Here is a 22073-nt window from a genome sequence, read left to right as displayed (position 1 = left end):
TGCGAAGCGTCCTCGCGAGCATAGCTACAAGATCTGCAAAACCGCACATGGACAACTAGTAGACACTAAAAAAATAGGAAAAAATACTTGTTGGTGTCCGATTAAAACACAAACCATACAAACATTCCAAGTAAATTGTATAAAAACTTATGCAAACTAACATTCTCCCTTACTCACTCTCCCCACTGAAATGCATAACAGAGCTTCATCCATTGCATAGAATATACCAACTAGGAAGCTGGCTAGAGCCGCTAAACAACAATAATCCCTCTAGGCAATAAATTGCCACACTACTATCCTACTAAAAATATTGCTTCTAAAATAGCATCACTGATAAGGTCGTTACTTAACAAAGAACCCAAACAAGGTAAACTAATACTACAACACTAAATAGGACTCCTAGGGTTTAGCTGCTAACCCTCCATGTTCTACTAGAACAACCAGCCAATGGTTCGTAACTTCTAATTGTCCAAGGCTCTTCTTTTAAGTTTATGTTTTAATGGGTTTTTTTTTTTAATGTCAAAAGAGTATATACATTGATTCTCTTTCCCAAAAGGTCCCACCCCAAAGAGATACAAGGCATCGGACGCAGGGCACCCGTCAAGGAAATCCCTATAGCCTACCAGGACCTCAGAGGCGATGGTTATCTTCTTTTGGTTGTTTTTTTTCAAACCCTGCAGTCTCAGGGTGTTTTTTTCTTTTCTTTTCTTTTTCTTCTTTCTTTCTTTCTTTAAAAGAATAAATATATAGACTCTTCCGAACTTTTAATATTTGGATTGGATTTTAAGGATTGTTTTGTTGTTGTTTTTTTTTTTTTAAGGATCAACTAAGAAGCTAAGAAGACATCACTTAATTGAACGGTCAAACATTTCAGCTCAACAACTTTGCTCGAGGAATCTAATCTAACGCATAATACTAGTCACTCTGCCTAGGCAAATGATAAGCAAAGAATACTCACCAGCTCAGCATCTTTCTTCCACGCTACTCCTAGTCAAAATTTCGTGGAGAGAACCTTGTTATTCCGCTATCCCACATATCGCTAGAAAAGCGACCAAAAGATAGGGGAAAACTCTATAGGATTCCTAATCGGACACCCATACAATGAAATTCACTATGTTATGCACACATGTCACCCCCTTTTTTTTTTAATCACTCCCTAATGCTAAGTCCCATCCCTTGTGAGTGGACTTCATATAGACAGAATTGTGTATATATCATTCATATTTGTTTAAAATATTTATGTATAATTCCTCTGTAATTTACTTAAGTGTTTTTTTTCTTTTTTTCTTCTTCTTTGACATCTCTAATTTCATTCCATCAATTTTTTTATTCATGTATTTTTTCCCAGAATGAATATGAAATAAAAAGTTTAGGTATGAAACAACCTTGTATGTTCGTGGATATTGCAACTCCAAGAATCAACAGAAACATACAACAGTGTGTAACGCAAAATCATAGTCAAATCTGCACATGAAACATACACTAGCCAGTACAATGTTAAAGGGTTAGATAAATAATAAAACTTCTTCCTGTACAAAAGAATTGTCAAATACTCATGTCACAATCGCGATCAACTAGACTGTCATAACGCTCCCACTGCTTGGTTGTTTAAGAAGCAGTATATTTCTCCACTTGATAACCATTCTTACATATAGAACTGTCCATCTTACTAACTTAAATATCCCAAACTCCAGCACTGAAAGGAATATCCTGACCGTGCGTGCAACTAACTACCTAACTACGTGGAAAATAAAACTAAAGTGCATGAAAACCTACAGGATATCAATAACTCAAAGCATTGTATGTTTTTTTTTTTAAAACGATATATATATTTGTTTGTTTGTTTGTTTCAAAATATAGAATTTAAAAAAAAACATAAAAGACTAAGAAAACAAAATATCTAAACTAAAATCTTCAAAGTCTCTGAGATCTTCTAGTGAAAACAATAATCCTAATCCGAAATCATCAACTCCATCTAAGTCAAACCTATTAACTAAACTATCATCTATAGGATGCTCAAGAATAGCCTCTAGCGTAGACATATCAGAAGTCACAGATCTGCTATCAGGTGCATCGCTAAGAACCTCCATCACATCATGGAGCGAAACCGAAGCTGCATCATCGTAGTAGGGCATAGGGGCCACTGGTAAAGCATCTAAGGAATGCCCCTCGGTCGCATCCATGTACCAACAAATATAATCCCAACATGGGCAGGGAACGCTAGTCTGCAAATCATGGTAAGATGGAGTAAGGCGGTAGACAGTGGAACGATATCTCGCAAATTCTGCTTGCTCTCGGCCTACCCTAGACTGACCAGCGCCGCGCTCAGGAGAAAAAACACTATTATAATCATGACGCTGGTAGGTATAACCAATCATTTCCTGCATGGCAGTGGTACCATAGCGTCGAAAGTATGTGCGACACTGCCAACACAAGAGCTGAGCACGCACAAATAAATGCCGCTGACAGGACCTACAACCAAAAGGTGGATGATACTGTAAACAAAAAATAATCACAAAAGAAGAACCACAACAGGCCTCCCCTCTCGGTGCATATAAAAACCTGTCATGCGTCTGAAAATGCGGAATATCGTAAGGTCCAGCATGAACAGGATCAGTACTATCGGCATCAATACGAGGGTAAAGCGCATCCATCCACAAAAAGGCCATACCTGCATCCCATTTAAAAAACCCCCCAAGAAAGAAAAGACATCCAAGGGTGGATTAGACAAAATATTATTGTAACTACTAACCTAACTATACGTAGCTAGCCTAAGTCACAAAATGTTTAAGGCGCAGGCCATTAACCCTAAATATCTCATTTTCAGCATTAATATCCTGCACATCAAGAGAACCATTATCATAAACATTAATCACCTTAAAAGGTCCCAACCAACGAATTTTAAGCTTCCCAGGAAATTTATAATAACGACTGTCATAAAGTAAAACTAAATCGCCTTCTTTAAACTCCCGTACTTTAATATTCTGGTCGTGCCATGCTTTACGACGTTTTTGCATTGCTTCTAGACTTTGTAGGGCTAATAATCTTTCCTCATCCAACTTTACCAATTGTAAAACCCGTTGTTTCAAAGATTCAACCTCACCTAGTCGTAATGATAGAGCTACTCGTAAAGTGGGCAACTCTTGCTCAATAGGGAATATAGCATTAGTGCCATAAACTAAATTGAAGGGTGTATTTTGCACTGTCACCTTATAAGTAGTTCTATAGGCCCATAACGCTTCATATAAACGTTCATCCCAATCTCGCCTGTGGGAAGCAACCATTTTAGTTAAAATCCCACATATAATGCGATTGGTTACTTCAACCTGACCGTTAGCTCTGGGATAATAAGGTGTTGATTTGTGATGTTTAATTTTATAGATTTCCATTAACTCGCTGATAAGACCATTCAAGAAATGGGAACCTCGGTCATTTACTAATTCCAGTGGGCAACCAAAACGCGTAATAATATTCTCATACATAAACTTAGCCACATCAATGGCTTTATCCGTTTTAAGCGCTTTCGCTTCCACCCACTTTGTAATATAGTCAGTACAGACTAAGATATAACGATTCGATCGATATCTAGTAGGCGGATCGATTGGGCCTACAAAATCAATTCCCCATTTCTCAAAAGGTGCTAATGCTAATATAGGTGTCAAAGGCGTAGCAAAACTCTTAGAAGGACGACCAGTCCTTTGACATACATCGCATTTGCGACAATAATAATAAGTATCTTTAAATAGAGTAGGCCACCAATAACTAGCTAATAGAACTTTTCTTGCAGTCAATTCACCGGCAAAATGGCCACCACACGGCTCATCATGCAATGCCTTAAGAACCACTGGTACTTCATCTTCCCTTACACAACGTCGATAGATACCTTCGCGTGAAAAAAATTTATAAAGGTAATCCCTAATGATCCGTAGGAGCGTGATTGCATTAATATTTGGCGTTTCCTGCGCTTATCGGCACCAGGTGGATATCGAGCAGTACTAAGAAAATTCGCAATATCAGCATACCATGGAACTTGTGTCTCCACAGTAAAAAGTGATGCATCCGGCAAATCATCTTCCACACCTTCCTCCTTGTCTGATGTTAATAATCGTGATAGATGATCTGCTAGAACATGAGCTCTACCAAGACGAGTAACTATTTGAAAATCAAACTCTTGAAATAACAACATCCAACGAATCACACGTCCTGAAAGTTCTGCTTTATTAAGCAAATACTTTAACGCCTCATGATCAACATATATAGTAAACTTATTCCCTAATAAATAATGACGAAATTTCTCCACCGCAAATACCATTGATAGGCATTCTTTCTCAGTGGTGACTCGCATAATAAATTGGATGATCCACCTTATTATCATCTGCTTGGCACAAAACAGCTCCTACAGCATACATAGATGCATCAGCATGAATATGGAATTCTTTTGTCCAATCTGGGGGTGCGAGTACTGGTCCTTCAATTAACTTATGTTTAAGAAATTCAAATGCTTTCTGGCAAACATTATCCCAAATAAAAGGAGTATCCTTTCGTAGTAGATTTGTCAAAGGTGATGCCACCTTTGCAAAATCGGAAATAAATCTCCGATAATAATTTAGATGTCCTAAAAATCCACGCAATTGCTTAAGATTTGTTGGAGGAGGAAGTGCAGAAATCTTAATAATTTTAGCTGGATCCATGGCAATACCTTCTTTAGAAACGATATGCCCCAATAAGGTTCCTTTTGGTACTCCAAAAACACATTTATCAGGATTCAAGGATATACCTACTTCATCACTACGTTCAAATACTTGCGTTAGTAACTCAGGCATTTCTTTTGCCGTACCATAGACACAAAAGTCATCTAAGAAAACTTCCATCCATTGACGTAGAAAATCTTGATAAGCTGCAATCATAACTCTCTGGAATGTTGCGGGTGCATTGCACAAACCAAAAGGCATTACTCTATAAGCAAATGTACCCCATTCAGTAGTAAATGTAGTTTTGGATTGATCTTCAGGATGAATTAGTACTTGGTTGTAACCGCTAAATCCATCCATGAAAGAATACAACTCATGACCAGCAACCTTATCAAGTACCGTATCAGTAAATGGCAAAGGAAAATGATCTTTACATGTTTTGCTATTCAGCTTTCTATAATCGACACAAATGCGAATCTTCTTACTATTCTTCTTGGGTACTACCACAATAGGAGATACCCATTCACTGTATGCAACAGGATAAATGAATCCAGCATCTAAAAGCTTAGTAATTTCAGCTTTCACTAACTCTGCATACACAGGGTTTGTTCGTCGTTGACGTTGACATACAGGTTTTGTGCCTGGTTCTAGATCAATAAAATGCTGACATAATTCAGCTTTGATACCCTTAAGGTCCTTATATGACCAAGCAAAAGCATCAACATGCAATCGTAAGACTTCTTCGAATCTTTCACGATGTGGCGATTCCAATTGGTCTCCTAAATTTAAATATTTTCCTTCTGCCATTTTAAGCTTAACTACTTCAACTTCAGGCTCTTCAATAAATAGAGAGTCTATTCTTCGTGGCTTAATTGTGGGCACATCTTCGCTGTGCCCGAGTAATAACACCAATCATAGGGTCAGCTCTAAAAGTCACCTTGCGAGGTATAAATTTTGACTTAACTCCAATATCTTTCCTTATTGTTTCTACTTCAACTAAATTTGCAGCAGACGTTGAAGGTTCGTTAGAGGTTTGTTTCCCTTTGTCAGACATTTTATTATCCTCTCGCTTAGGACAATTCTCTTCATAGTGTCCTTCACCACTACACCTCCTACAAAGAGGAGTATAGTCTTGATTTTTACGCGCATTTGGACAATATGTGGCTATGTGACCTTCTTGTTGGCATCGATAACAAATTACTGGTCCCCTAGGTCTTTGTTGACCACCTTGTCCCATTGGATTACGAAAATTTCCATTATTTCTTCTAAAAGGAGAATTTCTCCCTCGATTGCCATCACTGTTGTAATTGTTTCGAGGCACTGGGGGTCTACCCTGGGTGGGCAATCCTCGTGGCCTAAAAGGTTGATTGGGTGGTCCAATCTCATAAGTCCTATTATTACGATCCATGTAATTGTAATTCGTTTGCATTGAACGAGCTTGTTGTTGCTCTTGACCTAATTTATGCCAACAATTTGTATCTAAATGACCGGTTTTGTGGCAAAAAGAGCAAAACGGTGGATGATCAGGCATTAACCTTGAAGGTGTCAGACACTCTGTAGCCACATGGCCGTAACCATGACACTTACCACACCATTCCCGACGATTGTTGAGCACTAGATCCTTGTGTCGTTATCGAATAAATTTCCTTCAAAGGCGCTTGTACTGCAGTCATAATTTCCTCCTTTAATTTTCCTAGAGATTTCGCAATAATATCTGCTACTTTTGCTTCATCCAGAGGAGATTGAGATTGCGGCATAGAAGGCATTCCTGTCTGCATCATATAGGCTGGAATTGAAGTGTACGGATTTAGAGGTACACTCGACATGTTTGAGCTTGCGGTTACCGAGGGATTTAAAGGAACGGTCACATAAGACACGTTCTTAGGTACCCCACCTGAAGTGCTTGGATATTCTGTCCGAGATTCTTTGAATAGATCTCTCCGTCGTTGTTGACTAAGCTGCACTTCTTCCCACCATCTAGCATGTGTTTTAGCATCTGCCAACGTAGCTGGTCGTTGTAAACTAACATGCTGATGAACTTCAGGATTAAGTCCATCAATAAACTTACGTTTTTGCGTGGGATCGTCAGGAGCAGGATTCATCTTACGAATGATCGTCTCCATGCGCTCAATATAATGTTCAACACTTTCAGTTGCTCCTTGGGACATATAATCCAGTTGAAGAGCCAATCTATCTTGAAAACCTTGTCGTCTAAATTTTTCTAGAAAAGCTCTTGATAAGGCATCATAGATCCCTTTATGTTGAGCATCTAAATTCCCATACCATTTCGCTGCTTCATCTTTTAATGTTGCAGGGAAGATATGAAGCTTTTGGTCGTCATCTATTATCTCATTGGCGACGCAAGTCACCTCAAATCTTTGCGAATGGGCATCGGGATCTTCGTCCCATAGCCCCCCGAATTGCGTGAAATCAGCTAATCTAACTGGGTTGCGAGCCATTGTTTCTCTAAATAGTAGCCCTAACCCTAAATCGTTGATAGTATCAAACCACGGAGGTTCTACCGTTGAGTCAGACACAGCGTCTACTCCCAAATTCAGCAATGCGTTGACCCTCTCTAGCCTTTCTAATAGCCAAGCCTCTTGTCGCACTGCTCGTTCTCTAACTCGCTGATCCCTAGCTTCGTTTTGCTGCTTCCGTCTCTCTTCTGAATTCATCCACGAGTACTAAACTAGCTTTTACTGTCATACTCCAAAATTACGCTCGTTTTATTTGAAGCTATAAAATTAGGTTGTCGCTTGTATGCGCACTTAGTAGGTTCAAAATAGTCGGCAGCTCTGGGTCTATCTCCCCAAAAGGTAACTTTTCTTCTTGCTCGGGGATTAAACCTAGAATTTCAGCAACCTCTCTAACGTCTTTCGTGTCGAAAGCAATTTTTAAACCTCTGGATACACGTATCCAAGGCAACACATCATCCCACACTACTCTTCTAAACGTCCGATAAGCTGTGCGGTAATACCAATCAAAGTGGTACGATACACTGATTGTATTTATCTCTACCTCGTCTATTAACCCAAAGTGTGTCGCTAGTAGAACTATGGTTTGCGCACAGTCGTTATAACCCCAGCTCCAAGAGGATAATTGTTCAACGTTCACAGTTAATTGTGGCCCAAAATATGTGCCTCCCTCTACTAACTCCGTATCTCTCGCCCAGTCTAGCACTTTTCTTTGGTACTCCTAGGGCAAATTAGGAAAATAGTCCCTTAGAAAAGAGACTGCGTATTCACTCATAAATAACACTTAGGATCTAAAATACCCTCGGAAGATTTATCACTCGTTCGAGCGCACTTGGCTCCCGGCAGACGCACCAAAAATGACTGGCCAAAGACCAAGCCACTTTTACCCAGGTTAACAAGCCAACTCCTAAAAGTTGTTGCACTAAACAAGTGATTATTTGCACTAATTGTTTTAATTTGACTCGACTTAGCCTTCCCTAATATCTACAACGTTGTTTGTAGTAGTCCAACTGCAAAGATTCTAAACTTCAGTAAATTATACTGGGCACTAAATTGCTAAACCTAAGATGACTATGGTTTCTCCCCATCTCTCAGAGGCAGCTCCTCATAATGTTCTCATGCCATGCTAGTGGCGGTTTATCCAGGAAATGTTTTTAATGTTTGACTTTGGAAAGGTTGTTTCAGGGATATAGATCTCTTGGATCTATTTGTATATCTCCGTTTAAAATTCCTTTTTATGTTTTTCTCCACCTGATTAAAATTAATTCTTTTTATTTGTTTAATTTTAAACAAACATTCAAATCAAATTTTCTGACATACCAGAAACCCCTAAATTTTAAGTTTTAAATATTTTTTTCGTTCTGCGAAAATCACGTCCTTTCTTTTCCTCTTCTATAACCAGTATCAAGCATGATAAAACAAGTTCTTTCTACACTCTTATGGTTCACATACAACGTTCATTTTAAATCCCGTATCCCCTTAGTTTTCTTTAAATTATCCTAGTGGCCCTCCACTCCATGTATTTAAGAAGTTGATTGTAAAATGAATAACATGTAAAAAATTAATATAGATGCTGAGGCTTTTTCCTCATGCCATCCAATCGTTAAATTATTTGATTTTATTTTGGTTTTAATTTAAACTAAATTTTATAACTGCAACCTAACATTATAAATTATTAAAAAGTGTTGTCAAACTTTTTATTTGTAACTTCCCATGTTTCCTAAATGTTCACACCGCGTATAATCTCTCCTTTCAAAACCAAAACACCATATCTTTATACGAGCATTTCTTAAGTAAAATATTATTAAATTATTATTTCTTTTCTTTAACCCTTACAAAAAAAATGCACTAACAAATCAAAGATTTTGTTTCCAATATTTCACTAAGAATCCATAGTTTATATCAATAAATAACACATTTTACGTGAAGGAAAACTATGCTTTTTTCCTAAATATAACTCTTTTCTAATTTTTAAATATAACAAAACATCTTTAAAAATCTTGATAGGAATTCAGTAAATTCCCTGACTCATAAGCTTTATAGGAAAAATATCAAGACTTATAAATTTTCAAGCAGTAATTTTATAAAATTTTATTTATGATAATTTTGAGTCATTTTTTAGTGTTTTCGACTGTTTTTGATTTTTAATAAATAAAAACCAGTTCAGATAAATGCAAACAACCATGTAGCGTGAGAAAACATGATTTAAAGACATATTTTAAAAATTATAAACTAAAGAAATTATCATGCCATATCATTTATTTTAGATAAACGAATTAAGACACTTACGTGTAAAACCGCGGGTCGTCGTCACGTCCTTGGAGACCGTGTCCCCCTACAGTCCAGCCAATGTCTGTCTTCTATCCAGTCGATTCAAATGGGAGCTCATCATTTTGTTTTGCTTCCCCACAATTACCCCAGATGCTATTCCTGCCTATAACTTCAGATTATACCAGTGTATTGAAGCTCTAAATTGGCTATTATAGGGAAGGCATGGTGAAGTAGAAGAGACATGGGGATTCCATTGATGTCTGCAACGATCTTCCAATCTTGTTTAGGCTTCCATGGAGATGGTTCTTCATTCTTTACAACGAATCATTAAGTGCAATGAGGCGCCCTCTCTTCTTTCTTCCTTGATAGCGCTCCCCCCCCCCCCCCTCATAATTATCTCTCCCTTCTTGCCAAATGACCAAGTTTTTATTCTCTCTCTCTCTCTCTCATTCAACATTTTAGCGCGCCTTGCGCTTACAATCATGCTTTATGCCCTGAAACTCAACATTCTTCGTAGCATGCATGGTCGCTCACCTGCACTTGCCTAAAGCTATGGTAGTTGTTGCAAACGCTTCTTCTCTGTGTCTTTGCTCTATATTGCCAATCTTTGTCTTTGTTCCACTGTGTCTATAGTATGTTGAGAAGGGTTCATTGCAGGGTAGCACATCTATAGGTCTGGGCGACAATAGCTAGCGTACAGTTTGCATGGCAAGGCGATGGCAAAGGAAGGGGGTCAATGCAGTCGCATTGATTCCATCCTCTCTCTCTCTCTCTGTCTCTGTGTCTTTCTCTCTCGCGTGTAATCAGCACGAAGATGGCATCACTTATGGCTGCCAATGGCTGCAAAATGTTCTTTCAGCAGACCTGCAGGGGCAAAAGGGAAAGTACTAGCATTTCACGTACTGTGTCATCATTTCACGAGCTTCTGGTCCCTGAGACGGTTCAGTAGTTGCTGAGACCTTTGGCCAATGTAATGACCATTTGCTAGTTCCTTTCTCTCTTTCCAATCCTTTGCAGCCATTGACTTTTTCTTATTCTCTAAAAGCTTCCGGTCGGCAGAAAGGCTGCCAATGCAAGGCCGCGTGGGCGGGATCAAGGGATCTGCTAAGAATGATGATCGACGGAAAGACTGGGAAGGATGATCAATGGATGCTCTGTCTCTCTCTCTCTCTCTCTCTCTCTCTCCTGGCGCCGATCACCAGCACGCGGCTGCTGCTGCTTCTACTGGTTGCTGACTGTGGATGCCAGCGAGACCGCCACCAGTCCTGATCACGCCTGCGAGGATGGCAGTGCAGCGTATGCCGATGTGGAGGCCTGCCATAAGACGTGGACTGCTTGCCAGCTTCACACATGAACGAAGGGCTCTGCACTGAGGTAATGCCGTTGGGGTTGTTGCGTCGGCCCCGTCTCCCTCCTCGTCTTCGTCTTCTGTGTCTCCGATTTGGTCTTTCAGGTCCAAGGCCACAGCAGACGATGGTGCTGCAAGCGCAGGGACAGGGTGCACTGAGCGCTCTCTCTCTCTCTCCCCTCTTCGTAACCGTTTTTCCCTTCTTCTTCTTTTTTTTTTACCAATAACTTTCGCCACATCCTTAATGAAAATGGATGCCGAGACTAATCTGCACGCGCATACCAATTAAACAGAGAAACACGTCATGGAATAATAGGCGGACGGCGGACCTAGAGTGGGAGATGAAGACCCATTGCAGAAGAAGGGGCGGAGGCCAAGCCCACCATGGAAGGAGGCCCCAATTTGCAAAACGCCAGAGAGACAGAGGGTCTGGGGCGAACAGAGAGAAGGGCTTGTAGGAATCGGGAGATACGTAGAGCAGGGAATTCGGCGACCAATCGAAGGATACGAGAAAGAGAGACCCCCCAAAATGTAACTGCCCCCTTACTATTATGAGTGACAATGTCCCATGAAAATGGCATGCCTAGCTTGGGCATCTCCTCTAGCCCACAAGAAGCGATTGAGTACCTCTCCAAGTTCATTCCATGCCTATTTGCTGAAGGTAAAGATGCTAGCTACAAAGATAACTATAACCATTAGTATAGAACTTAAGATGAGGAACCTTACCCCTAAAGCAATAGCTTCTACATTCCAATTTTGTAATTTTGAAGCCATTTTAGTCTTTAGCCAATTGAAGCACTAGGTAATAGTGATCCCCATGCCTAACAAGGGGCAATCCAAGGTATCTAAAAACCTCCCATTTCTTAATTATCTTCTAGCCTAATAGTGGAAGCCATTCAAGGGTGTCATTAGATACAACACTTCAAATTTGGTCTTGCTTATTATTGAGCCTGATAGGCCAGAGAAGTCTTGAAAAGATTCAAACAATGTGTTGAGTTGACTTCATTGGGCCGTGATGATGTTGGAGTTATCCTCCACGAAGAATTGACTTACTACTTGCCCTAACATCGTGCATGTTTAGGCTTTGCAAGGTCCCTCTTGATACTAATACCTGGTCTAATCTTCTTAGCAATGGCTGATTTCTATGGCATAGAGAAGCAGGGCTACGTGACAACCCTGTCTCATAGACCTTTTGAGCTCAAAGGATTTGGAGGTCGCCCCATTAATGGATACTCTTAACTTCTACACTTGAAAGGAGTGTCATAATCATTCTAGAGAACTTCCTTCCAAAGACCATTGCTTCGAGGTAAATGCAGATGAAATCCTAAGGAATGTGATTACATGCCTTTTCAAAATCCATTCACTAAGAGGTAGTCCTGTCCACCAATCATTGCTTAGTCAATAGCTGTTGCAAGGCTAGGGATGGCATTTTCTATCTTCTGATAAAAAAAATGAAGCCATAATGCTCGGGGTGGATGACTTAAGCTAGTAATCACTTAATTTTGAGTGCCAAAGCCTTGACAAAAAGCTTATAAGACATATTCAACATGGTCAAAGGCTGCTAATGGTTACCTTGACGCACATGGGTGATTTACAAATTACCTTGATAACACCCATGTTGGCCTCCATAGGGATTTGCCTAGTAGCAAAGCAGTCCCCTTTGGATTACTTCGTCCTTGCCAAGAGTCTATTCTCTTGAATCTGATATTCAACACCTCCCCAAAGAAATCTCCATAATAATCATCAATGATTTAATGATCACCCCTTGATCATCACTACAGTATTACTGTAGACAATAATCACAATCATAATGCTATGTATTTTTCATAAAGAATTTCATCATTAGGAGGTAGGAGGTAGCATAACTAATGAAATCCTCCATCCCTGAGATTAATACTAAGATATCCTATCAACTTATCAAGACCTTGTGGTTTGTTTAAAATTCCCCCGAAAACTCCTAATTTATAACAAGGTCCTATCTCCTCTAAGTAGTAATAATCCCTACGGGAAAATTTTAAACAGTCATAGCTAAGATTCACTAAGTAGACCTATCAAATTTTTATCTAAAACTCCACCTTCCTCTCATACAAGAACTCTCCCATAGATTCATCTCCTAGCTAGACTGCAAGGACACGGCCTCCAAAGATAGCAACAACGAACACCGCATCTGCATTGAATTCATGTAAAAATTTAGTAATAAGGTGTCAATTGTATACAGTTTTGCCAAAAAATTGTTGCAATAAATGGCATGTTTTTAGGTGTTGTCATTTCTCCCCCACTGAAATGCGAAGCGTCCTCGCGAGCACAGCTACATCACGAACATTCAGCATCACCAACACTGCTACCACGAGCATTGCTACGCAACTTTGAAAGAAAAATATACTCTCCTCCACTTAATTGCGAAGCGTCCTCGCGAGCATAGCTACAAGATCTGCAAAACCGCACATGGACAACTAGTAGACACTAAAAAAATAGGAAAAAATACTTGTTGGTGTCCGATTAAAACGGTTGCTTCCCACAGGCGAGATTTTGTGAGATTTTTTAAAAAAATGTAGACATTATGGAAGTCAGATCCTGCAGTTACCAAATCTTGTTCCTGTTATTGCAGGAAGGGGCCAACATAAACATGTTTATCATTGATAAGCATACCGTTCACTTTCTCTATTGCAGTCTGAGCCACTTCCTCATGTTCAAACTGAACAAGTCCATAATGTTTAGAAACCCAGAGACATGAATTTTGAAGGTGTTCTGCTTGTGGGATTGTAAATTACTGCCCCAAGGTGACTGGAGGGGTCCTTTTCTACAATCTTCATCTGGGGCCCTTTTTGAGCTCGCTCTCTCCCGTCTTGCACTCCTTTGTACCTAGGACGGCAAGGCGGAAGAAGAGCTCCCTCTCTCTTAGTCAGCAAAGATGCAATGATCAAGCTATTGTGAGATGATTTCAAGTGCAGTAGGAACCCCTATAGGAACGTTTTCCACCCTAATATGCCTTCATCTATCACAGCAGGGAAAACCTATTGAGAACATGAACTCCAAGAGAAAGCAACAGTTCTTTAGGGACATCGGCCAGTGGCCATGGAGTAAATGGGTGGCAGAAATTCGAGATACATAGAAAGGATCAAGAGTTTGGCTAGGTACATTTGACACAGCTAAAGAAGTGGTCCAAGCCTATGATGTTGCTGCTCGAAAGATTCCTTAACTCCTGTTATAGGTGATGCACAAACAAAGAAGATTTCTCCCTTCTTCTGTTGGATTGAGAATCCATGGGAGCTCCTCAAGAATGAAGAAGAAAACTCTCCTTTGGAAAGTAACTGTGGTCAAAATTCTCTCCAAGCCCTGTGGCTCCTATGAGATTTCCAAGAAAGGCTGCCAACACGACGTGATACTCCATCACTTCTTCTTAGAGCTCCTGTCCCTGTTGTACCTGTTTGACTTCAGATTTGACCAAGCCTCCTACCATAGTTCGTGTGTGTCTTCCAAGAAAGTTTCCATCTATGCCTGTGTACCTCAAAAGTAGGGTTTATTGTTGGAAAATGAGACTAAATTTGAGGGAAAGGAGAGAGAAAGGAAGGATCAAGAACTAAGATCTAATAGCAACTGTAATGAAGGATACCTAACTAATCTAACTAAGAGAGAGAAGAGAAAGAAGAAGACTGCAGAAGAGAGGGAAGAAGAGAGCAAAGGAGAGAGAAATACTAGGAGAAGAGAGAGAAATACATGAAAAGAGAGAGAAAGAGGGGAGAGAGAGAGGAGAAGCCATGGGAGCTAAGGTCAAGGTGAGGAGACAGATTTGTATATATCAAAATGGTACCCTAATCAGGTCCTTGTACACCTTAAATACCACATCAGTGTAACCAGGTATTCGCATGTGCTAACCCCATGTAATACCCTATAATCCCATTCTTTACAGATGCCCAAGCTGACCTACCAGCTCCACAGTGAGAAATCTTAAATCACACGCAACGACGAGTACAACACAAAGTGACTCACTTGGCCTAAAACCTAAGGAAGCCACCCACTAGGAAAGGCCATAGCATGAGTATTTTATAGCTGCCAGCTATGCTAGAGCTAACCTTGCAAGTGAGAGTCAAGAAAGCCAGTACGAATCCCTCTAAAGATGTCTCCCGCATGGTTGAACTAATCCACCTCAAGAGGGTGCTTGAATGATAGAACAAAGCACAATGAAGCTTTCCCTCAAGGTCTTGCAGATCTTTTGGAGCAAGGAATGAGAGATATAATCAAAAGAGAGACCATGGCAGCCTGAAGCAAGCTTGAGGAAAGAAGAGGAAGAAGGTCTTTCTTGAAAAGTAGTAGTAGTTTTACTCTTCTCTAACTCCTCTGAGCCAACTTCAACCAGGAATCCCTAAATTTTTACCTCAAAATTTGTGATGAGCTACTAAATTTGGCTTGAGTGCTTCCAACTTGGCCATAGCTTTGTGAGATCTCCAAGAAAGGTTGTCCTTCCCATGTGGTACTCCACCACTCATTCTTATAGCTCATGTCCCTGCTGTACCTATGTGACTAGTTTTTTTGTTTGTAAAATATAACTGCATATGAGAAAAGAGAAAGAAGAAGGGACCAAATACCTAAGCTCTGATACCAACTGTAATGAAGCAGACCTAGGAGAGAGAAGGAGAGAAGGGAGAGACTATAGAGAGGAGAGAGAAAGAGAAAGAAGATGAGAGAAGAAGAGAGAGAAAGACTAGCAAAAGAGAGAGAAATACAGGAAAAGAGAGAGAAAGACAAGGGAAGCCATGAAAGCTGGAAAGAAGGTTAAAAGAGACTTGATTATGGATAACTGATGCCCTAATTGGATATTTCAATACCTTAAATACCACGTCAGTATAACTAGGTATTCCCATGCTAACCTATTACCCATCTATCCCCACTCTTTTACACACTCCACCCATCATTGGATAACAACTATAATAATGCACCAAACATTGAACTATAAGGTAACTGTATCTTTGTTTATTATTATGCAAACTAACCCTTTTTTAGTTACTCGATGAGTTATTGTGACTTATGGTTTTGTAGTTGTTCGTATGTTCTAGTTCTTTGGCAAAGTTGCTCTAGTTCTTGTTGCTTTTAAGCATCACAAAGTGACAAAAAAAGTTCTCAGCTTGTGTTATGTTCTGAATTTTTACATGTTACAAGCTCACATCATTAGGATTACTAATGTTCAAACAAATATATTTGATTATCAACATTGTGTTGGATGTGACACAAATATTCTCCTTCCACCCATTATCATTGATGATTGTGGAGATCCTAAGAACATGGCACATAATTAAGAAACCTGAAATGTTTTTCCACAACTCAATGTATCATGAAATATATTGATATCTAACTATGCCCACATTATTTTGAGAAGCCTACAAAATTCTTAGGGAATGCTAGTAGCAAGTAGAGAACCAAGCTAAAGTCACATTTCTTTCACCAAATTATGGATTTTAATCATGTTGGTCTCATAAATAGAGGTGTGAAAACAAATATCAAGGTTACTACACTTATCAATGTCAACAAGAAGTAGCACATCACAATTATGACATTGTATTAGTTTACATATATATTCATATTTGGAGCCAAGATGGACCTTGAAATTAGCCATGTGGCTATGTCAAGGCCTCCACCATCTGATAATGAGCACGAGAGTCTCTAACAAACCTACCACGTACCCTAGACACAGTGCAGGGATGGAGACCCATTCATCGATCCACCTTGAAAAGGAAGATTCTTCTCTTGTTCTTTCATGTGTTGGCTGATTGGTAAAGGGAGGGCCTACATAGTATACCCGGGAAAAGTTTTGAAAGCTGATACAAGAAACCTCAACTTCAAGATTTTCAAGTTATTTTCCAAGGTTTGGAATGAGATTTTATTAAAATAGATCCAAAATGGACCCACATTTCTCAATTTTGGAAATTCACTAAATTTAGAGATTTTTCTTTTCTGCCAAGTTACTTCTAACAGGTCATTTCATATTAAGCTTCGGTTTGAGGGGAGAAACTGACCTGCACAAGCATGAAGAATGGGCTTTCCACATAAGTTTTGGTCTCCGATGTAGCTCTCTGCGACTTCCAACTGTGGTTGTTGTGGAATAGGTCCACCCAATCCTTCATTGAAGGAGACATTGAAGACTTCTAGCCCCGTTAGAGCACTAAAGCTTGCTGGGATGGATCCGGATAATTGATTGTAGGAGAGGTCCAAAGATTGTAGTGCGGAGAGCTTCCCGAGATCAGAAGGGATGGGCCCACTCAAATTATTTCTCGACAGATTTAGATACATCAGCCCGGACAACTCATCCAAGCCTGCAAGAATTGGGCCACTCAAATGGTTGCCGGACAGGTCGAGCGATGTAAGCACCCGCAGAGCATAAGCGTAGCCCAATTCAAGTCCTTTCGCGCTGATTCTAAACTCTTCATAAAGAGTTCCTGGTACGGAGAGGCCTGGGTCTTGGATTGTCCGAAAAGCAGGGAGCTCTTGTAGGGTATCTGGGATATGGCCTTTGAGGTGGTTGTTAGAGAAATCTATCACTTGTAAAGCTTCGGTAGACTTCCCAAGACAAACCGGGATAGAACCCGTGAAATGGTTGTGCCCTACAAGAAGCACCCGCAGCTTTGCGAAGTTGCTGCAAGAATCATCACCAAGAAGGGTTTGGAGATCCCCCACAAAGCTATTACGGCTGAGGTCTAGAAACACCAGATCTTTTTGCTTCCTTATGGACGAGGGTATTGGTCCGGTTAGCCGATTGTTGCTCAGGGAGAGAGTCGATAGACTCGTGTTGCTGAACAACTCATCTGGTATCATCCCCTCCAGAAAGTTGTCGTGGAGCTTTAGTCTATACATAGAGACACACTTTCCGAGAGAGGCCGGGATGCCACCCGTCAGACAATTGTTGGAAAGGTCCACGTCCCAAAGTCCACACTGCTGGCCAAGCTCATCCAAACTGCTATTGCTCAACAGAGTGGATGAGAGATCTCCCGTTAACAAGTTGCCCAGCTGTGGTGGTATCTCACCGACCAGGCCGTTGTTCGCCAAATTGAGCCCTACGATGGACGGCATCGTGCCTTCGGTGAACATGTAAGCGAGGCTTCCGTTAAGCTCACATGAGCTAAGATCTAGCATTTCAATCGACTTATGCATAAGAAGAAGTTTTACCGGGTCGGAACCATTCAAGGTCAAAGCAATGAAGCGAAGACAATGTTCAGCCAAGACAATGAAGCGAAGTTGTTGTGCGGGACGGAGAGGCACCACAACGCACTGCTGCTAAGGTTGTTGTCGGAGATGTCCAACCCCGAGAGAGTTGTATTGAGCAGCAGAAGTCGTGAGCCACAATCCAGATCTGCTGGCTGAAGACGGATGGATGCAAGACCGAGTGATGTGAGCGGGAATCGGAAAAGCCAGAGAGGTAACTGCACGGGGGAATTGGCCGGAGGGTCAGGCACGAGGGAATTGCCAGAGAGACGGAGCTCCTCCAAACGGGAGAGCGCGTGCCACTCATCCGGAAGGCTGCCCGTGAAATTGTTGTAGGAAAGATCTAATGAGGATAGATTCGAAAGGAAGCCGACCCAAGACGGGAAAGGACCCGTGAATCGGTTGTTGGAGAGATCTAATGAGGATAGACTAGCGAGTCTTTGACATTCAGAAGGAATTTGTCCTCTTAGTGCATTAGAACTTAGGCTCAAATCTTGCAGAGTTATGAGTTCACAAAGCGATTTCGGAAGGCTTCCGGTGATACTGTTGCTATCTAGCCACAAACGCTCTAGGGAAGAGAATCGTGCGGGGTCGGAGGGAGGGATGTCTCCCGACAATGCATTGCCATCAGCAAGCAGAGTAGAGAGATTAGGGAGGTTGGAATGCAAGAAAAACTCGCTGAGATTACCAGAGAAGGCGTTGAATGACAGGTCTAAGTATTGCAGATGTGGAGCATGGCAGGCAGGGATGGAGCCAGAGAAGGCGTTTAAGGAGAGGTCTAAGTATTGCAGATGTGGAGCATGGCAGGCAGGGATGGAGCCAGAGAAGGCGTTTGACGAGAGGTCTAAGTATTGCAGATGTGGAGCATCGCAGGCAGGGATGGAGCCAGAGAATGAATTGGATGCGAGTTCAAGACGGCTGAGATTGGGAAGATTACTTAACAGAAACAAGGGGAAGGGCCCAGAGAGACCATCATTCCCTTCGAGAGATAACTCTCTGAGAGATCGAAGGCCAGAGAAGGACCGAGGGATGGAGCCCGCGAGTGCGTCGCGGAAGTACAGGAGACGGAGGGTCTCGAGGTTGGTGAGGCTAGTGCCCATGCATTCAGGGATGGAGACAACAGTTGAAGACGGGAAGATGTTGGATTCAAGGCGGAGGAAAGAGAGGGCGGAGAGGCCACAGAGCGAGAGCAGAGCTTCCGGCCCTGTGAAACCCCCATTTCCTAAAGAAAGCTGTGAAACACGCCCAACAGCAGGCTGACTTGAGCTGCCTGGCACTGTGCCTGCGTTCAGGGTGGAGGTGGTGCAGTTCACGCCCTCCCACGAGCAGCAGTCGTCGCCCTTCCAGTGCTCCGCGATTGTGGCGGAAGCATAGTTGGCAGCGAAAGAGCGTAGTTTTCCCAGATCAGCAGCGAAGCAGGAGGTAGCCGTAGTAGATGTATTAGCAGCACATTCCACGACAGTAATGAGGACAAATATCCAATGGCCTGATAATACAAGAAGAATCCATTTTGACAAGATACGAGCTGCCATTGCTGCTGCTTTTGACTGCAAGCGATGATCAGGAACGACCACTCAGTGAATGTATGTATATAAAACACATTTCTGCCGATGAAGCGACATGGCGAGTCGATTGGGGTCAAGAAAACCGCGTTTGTGGTCGCGCGCCTGGGATAAGGGATTGGAAGGTTTATTCCTGTGAGAGAGAGAGAGAGAGAGAGAGAGAGAGAGAGGCCGACGTTGGTCAAGAAAACCGCGTTTGAGGTCGAAGTTTGTGGTCGCGCGCCTGGGATGAGGGATTGGAAGGTTTATTGCTGAGTCGAGAGAGAGAGAGAGACGCATGGTGGGCGGGGCTCCTGCGTGAGAGAGTGCTAGAAAAACTTAGTCAAGGAAGGGGGAGCCAACGTTCCCCTTCCTAGCTTCAAATTTTTCTAGCACTCTCTTCTATAATACTACAATACCATTTTTGGACATTTCCTACATTAATGTGAAAAATGTACATTTTTATCCAAATTACTTTTCATATTTTTTTTCTCTCTCTTATCAATGATTTTTAAAAAGGCTCATCTTTTTTGTCTCTCATCAATAATTATTTTTATCTCTTCTCTCTCTTTCTCTCTCTCTTTTTCTCTCTCTCTCTCATCCAAAAGTTATTTTTATCTCTCTCTCCTCCCTCTCTTCTCCATTAAGTTCTAAAACCCTTCCATTGAAATTCCTTATATTCAAATTATCTAGATTATATTTTTTATTTTAAAGACTAGACAAGCCATTGATGAATTACTTAGTTCAAGTGGATTAGAGTTTATATGAGCAATAATTTTTAAAGCTATATCTTTAGTTCCCTACTATACCCTAGACAAACCTATCTTGATTGTTCTCTCTATGTGTATGTGTGTGTGCATGCATACTCACGTGTATGTGTGTGTGTCTCATTAAGAACTTGTTTATATCTCTCTCATTAATATATATACATATGTATGTGTGCATGTATTTTTGTGTGTATGTTAGAAGTCTTAACACATCCACACACACAAATACACACATATGATTAGTTCAAAGAAGTATAACTATATTTTATAGCCTATGAATATTAATATTTCAACAATATGATGTCAACTTAGCAAAGATATGCACAATGAGAGACCAAGATGATGGCCTCTCTCTCTCTCTCTCTCTCTCTCTCTCTCTCTCTCTCTCTCTCTCTCCCCTTAAGCATATTGACTGAGCATTGAATTTATACTTGTTTTCACTAATCAATATCCCTTCTTGCAACCATAATAAATAAATCTAAAAATATACAAGCTTTAATAATGAGTTTTTATTTTTTAACCAACGTTTAATAAGGTGGCTAGAGCCATGTATAAAGAAAAATGTTTAGTGAGTATTTGGAATGGATGCAAATGAAGATATATTTATACATCAACCCATGCTTACTGAAGAGAACTTACATCTCATATTTGGAAAGAGAATAACTTTTCCAACATTGCCCATAGTGTGACCAGCAAAGCAAAGACTTTGCTAATTATTAGAGTAAATGTAATTTTTTCGTTGAGAAAATATAAACATATCTCGCTTTGGTTAGCTATGATTAAATTTATGATAATATTTTACTATTATTATCTGTCAATTTGTGAAACGATAGTACACTTACCAGAGATCAATGTAATATGAATCTAGATCTTGATTTCTTGTAGAAATTATTTTGTATTGTAAATATGAGTGAGTGAGAGAGAGAGAGAGAGAGAGAGAGAGAGAGAGAGAGAACTATTTACAAGTAAAAAATGAACTATTTGTTGCGACACATGTTATAATCCAATATAAAATAAGTTCTATCAAACCTAGAGTACTCGTAGAAATACTTTTGTATTGTAAAAGAGAGAGAGAGAGAGAGAGAGAGAGAGAGAGAGAGAGAGAGAACACTATATATCAATAAAGAGAGAATTGTTCATTGGAACACATGTCACAAACCAATAATGTAATACAAGTTCTATTGATTTGGAGTGCTTGCACAAATGTTTCTAAATTGCAAATATGAGAGAGAGAGAGAGAGAGAACTATTTGTTAAACACCTTTCGTAAAATAATATAATACGAATTCTATCAATCCATAGTACTAGCCTCGTACTAGTACAAATTATTTTTGGGTTGCAAGAGAGAGAGAGAGAGAGAGAGAGAGAGAGAGAGAGAGAGAAAGAGAGAATGTGTGTTGTGTGAGAGAAGAGAGAGAGAGAGAGAGACAAAGAGAATGAACTACTTACATGTAGAGAGAGAGGTGTGTGTGTGTGTGTGTGTGAAAGTGGTGGCGAAGATAGTGATGGTGATGGTGGTGGTAGAGCTAGCGACGACGGCGATGATGGTGATGGTGGTAGTGGCAGTGGCGATGGTGGTGGTAGAGCTAGCAACGGCGGTGGTGGTGGTGATGGTGGCAGTGGCAATGGCTTCTGCGGCGGTGATAGTAGTGAAAGTGGAAGTGGAGGTGGATACATCTAAGCTGGAATAAGTGAACTATGTGGAATAAGAATAGAGGGGTTGCCATAAAAAACTCGCTCAAAAGCTCACTTAAAAAACTTGCTTCTTGCCCTTCCCCCTGAAATGAG

General features: G+C 40.7%; 1 protein-coding gene across 1 annotated transcript; it reads right to left on the bottom strand.

Moving 5' to 3' along the window:
- Nucleotides 1-16017: 16017 nt before the first annotated feature.
- On the bottom strand, nucleotides 16018-19852 carry LOC148018801 (uncharacterized). Its single transcript, XM_087701688.1, is given in 3 exon segments — nucleotides 16018-16565; nucleotides 16796-17960; nucleotides 17963-19852. Coding segments are annotated over 3 exon segments (2874 nt in total). The 5' UTR covers nucleotides 19511-19852; the 3' UTR covers nucleotides 16018-16404.
- Nucleotides 19853-22073: the final 2221 nt, after the last annotated feature.

The sequence above is a fragment of the Lygodium microphyllum genome, chromosome 20, assembly GCF_053477565.2.
Source record: "Lygodium microphyllum isolate KBCC chromosome 20, Lygodium_microphyllum_v1.1.10, whole genome shotgun sequence".
Classification (NCBI taxonomy): domain Eukaryota; kingdom Viridiplantae; phylum Streptophyta; class Polypodiopsida; order Schizaeales; family Lygodiaceae; genus Lygodium; species Lygodium microphyllum.
Note: the sequence above shows the minus strand (reverse complement) of the source record. Positions and strands in the feature narration are given on the sequence as shown.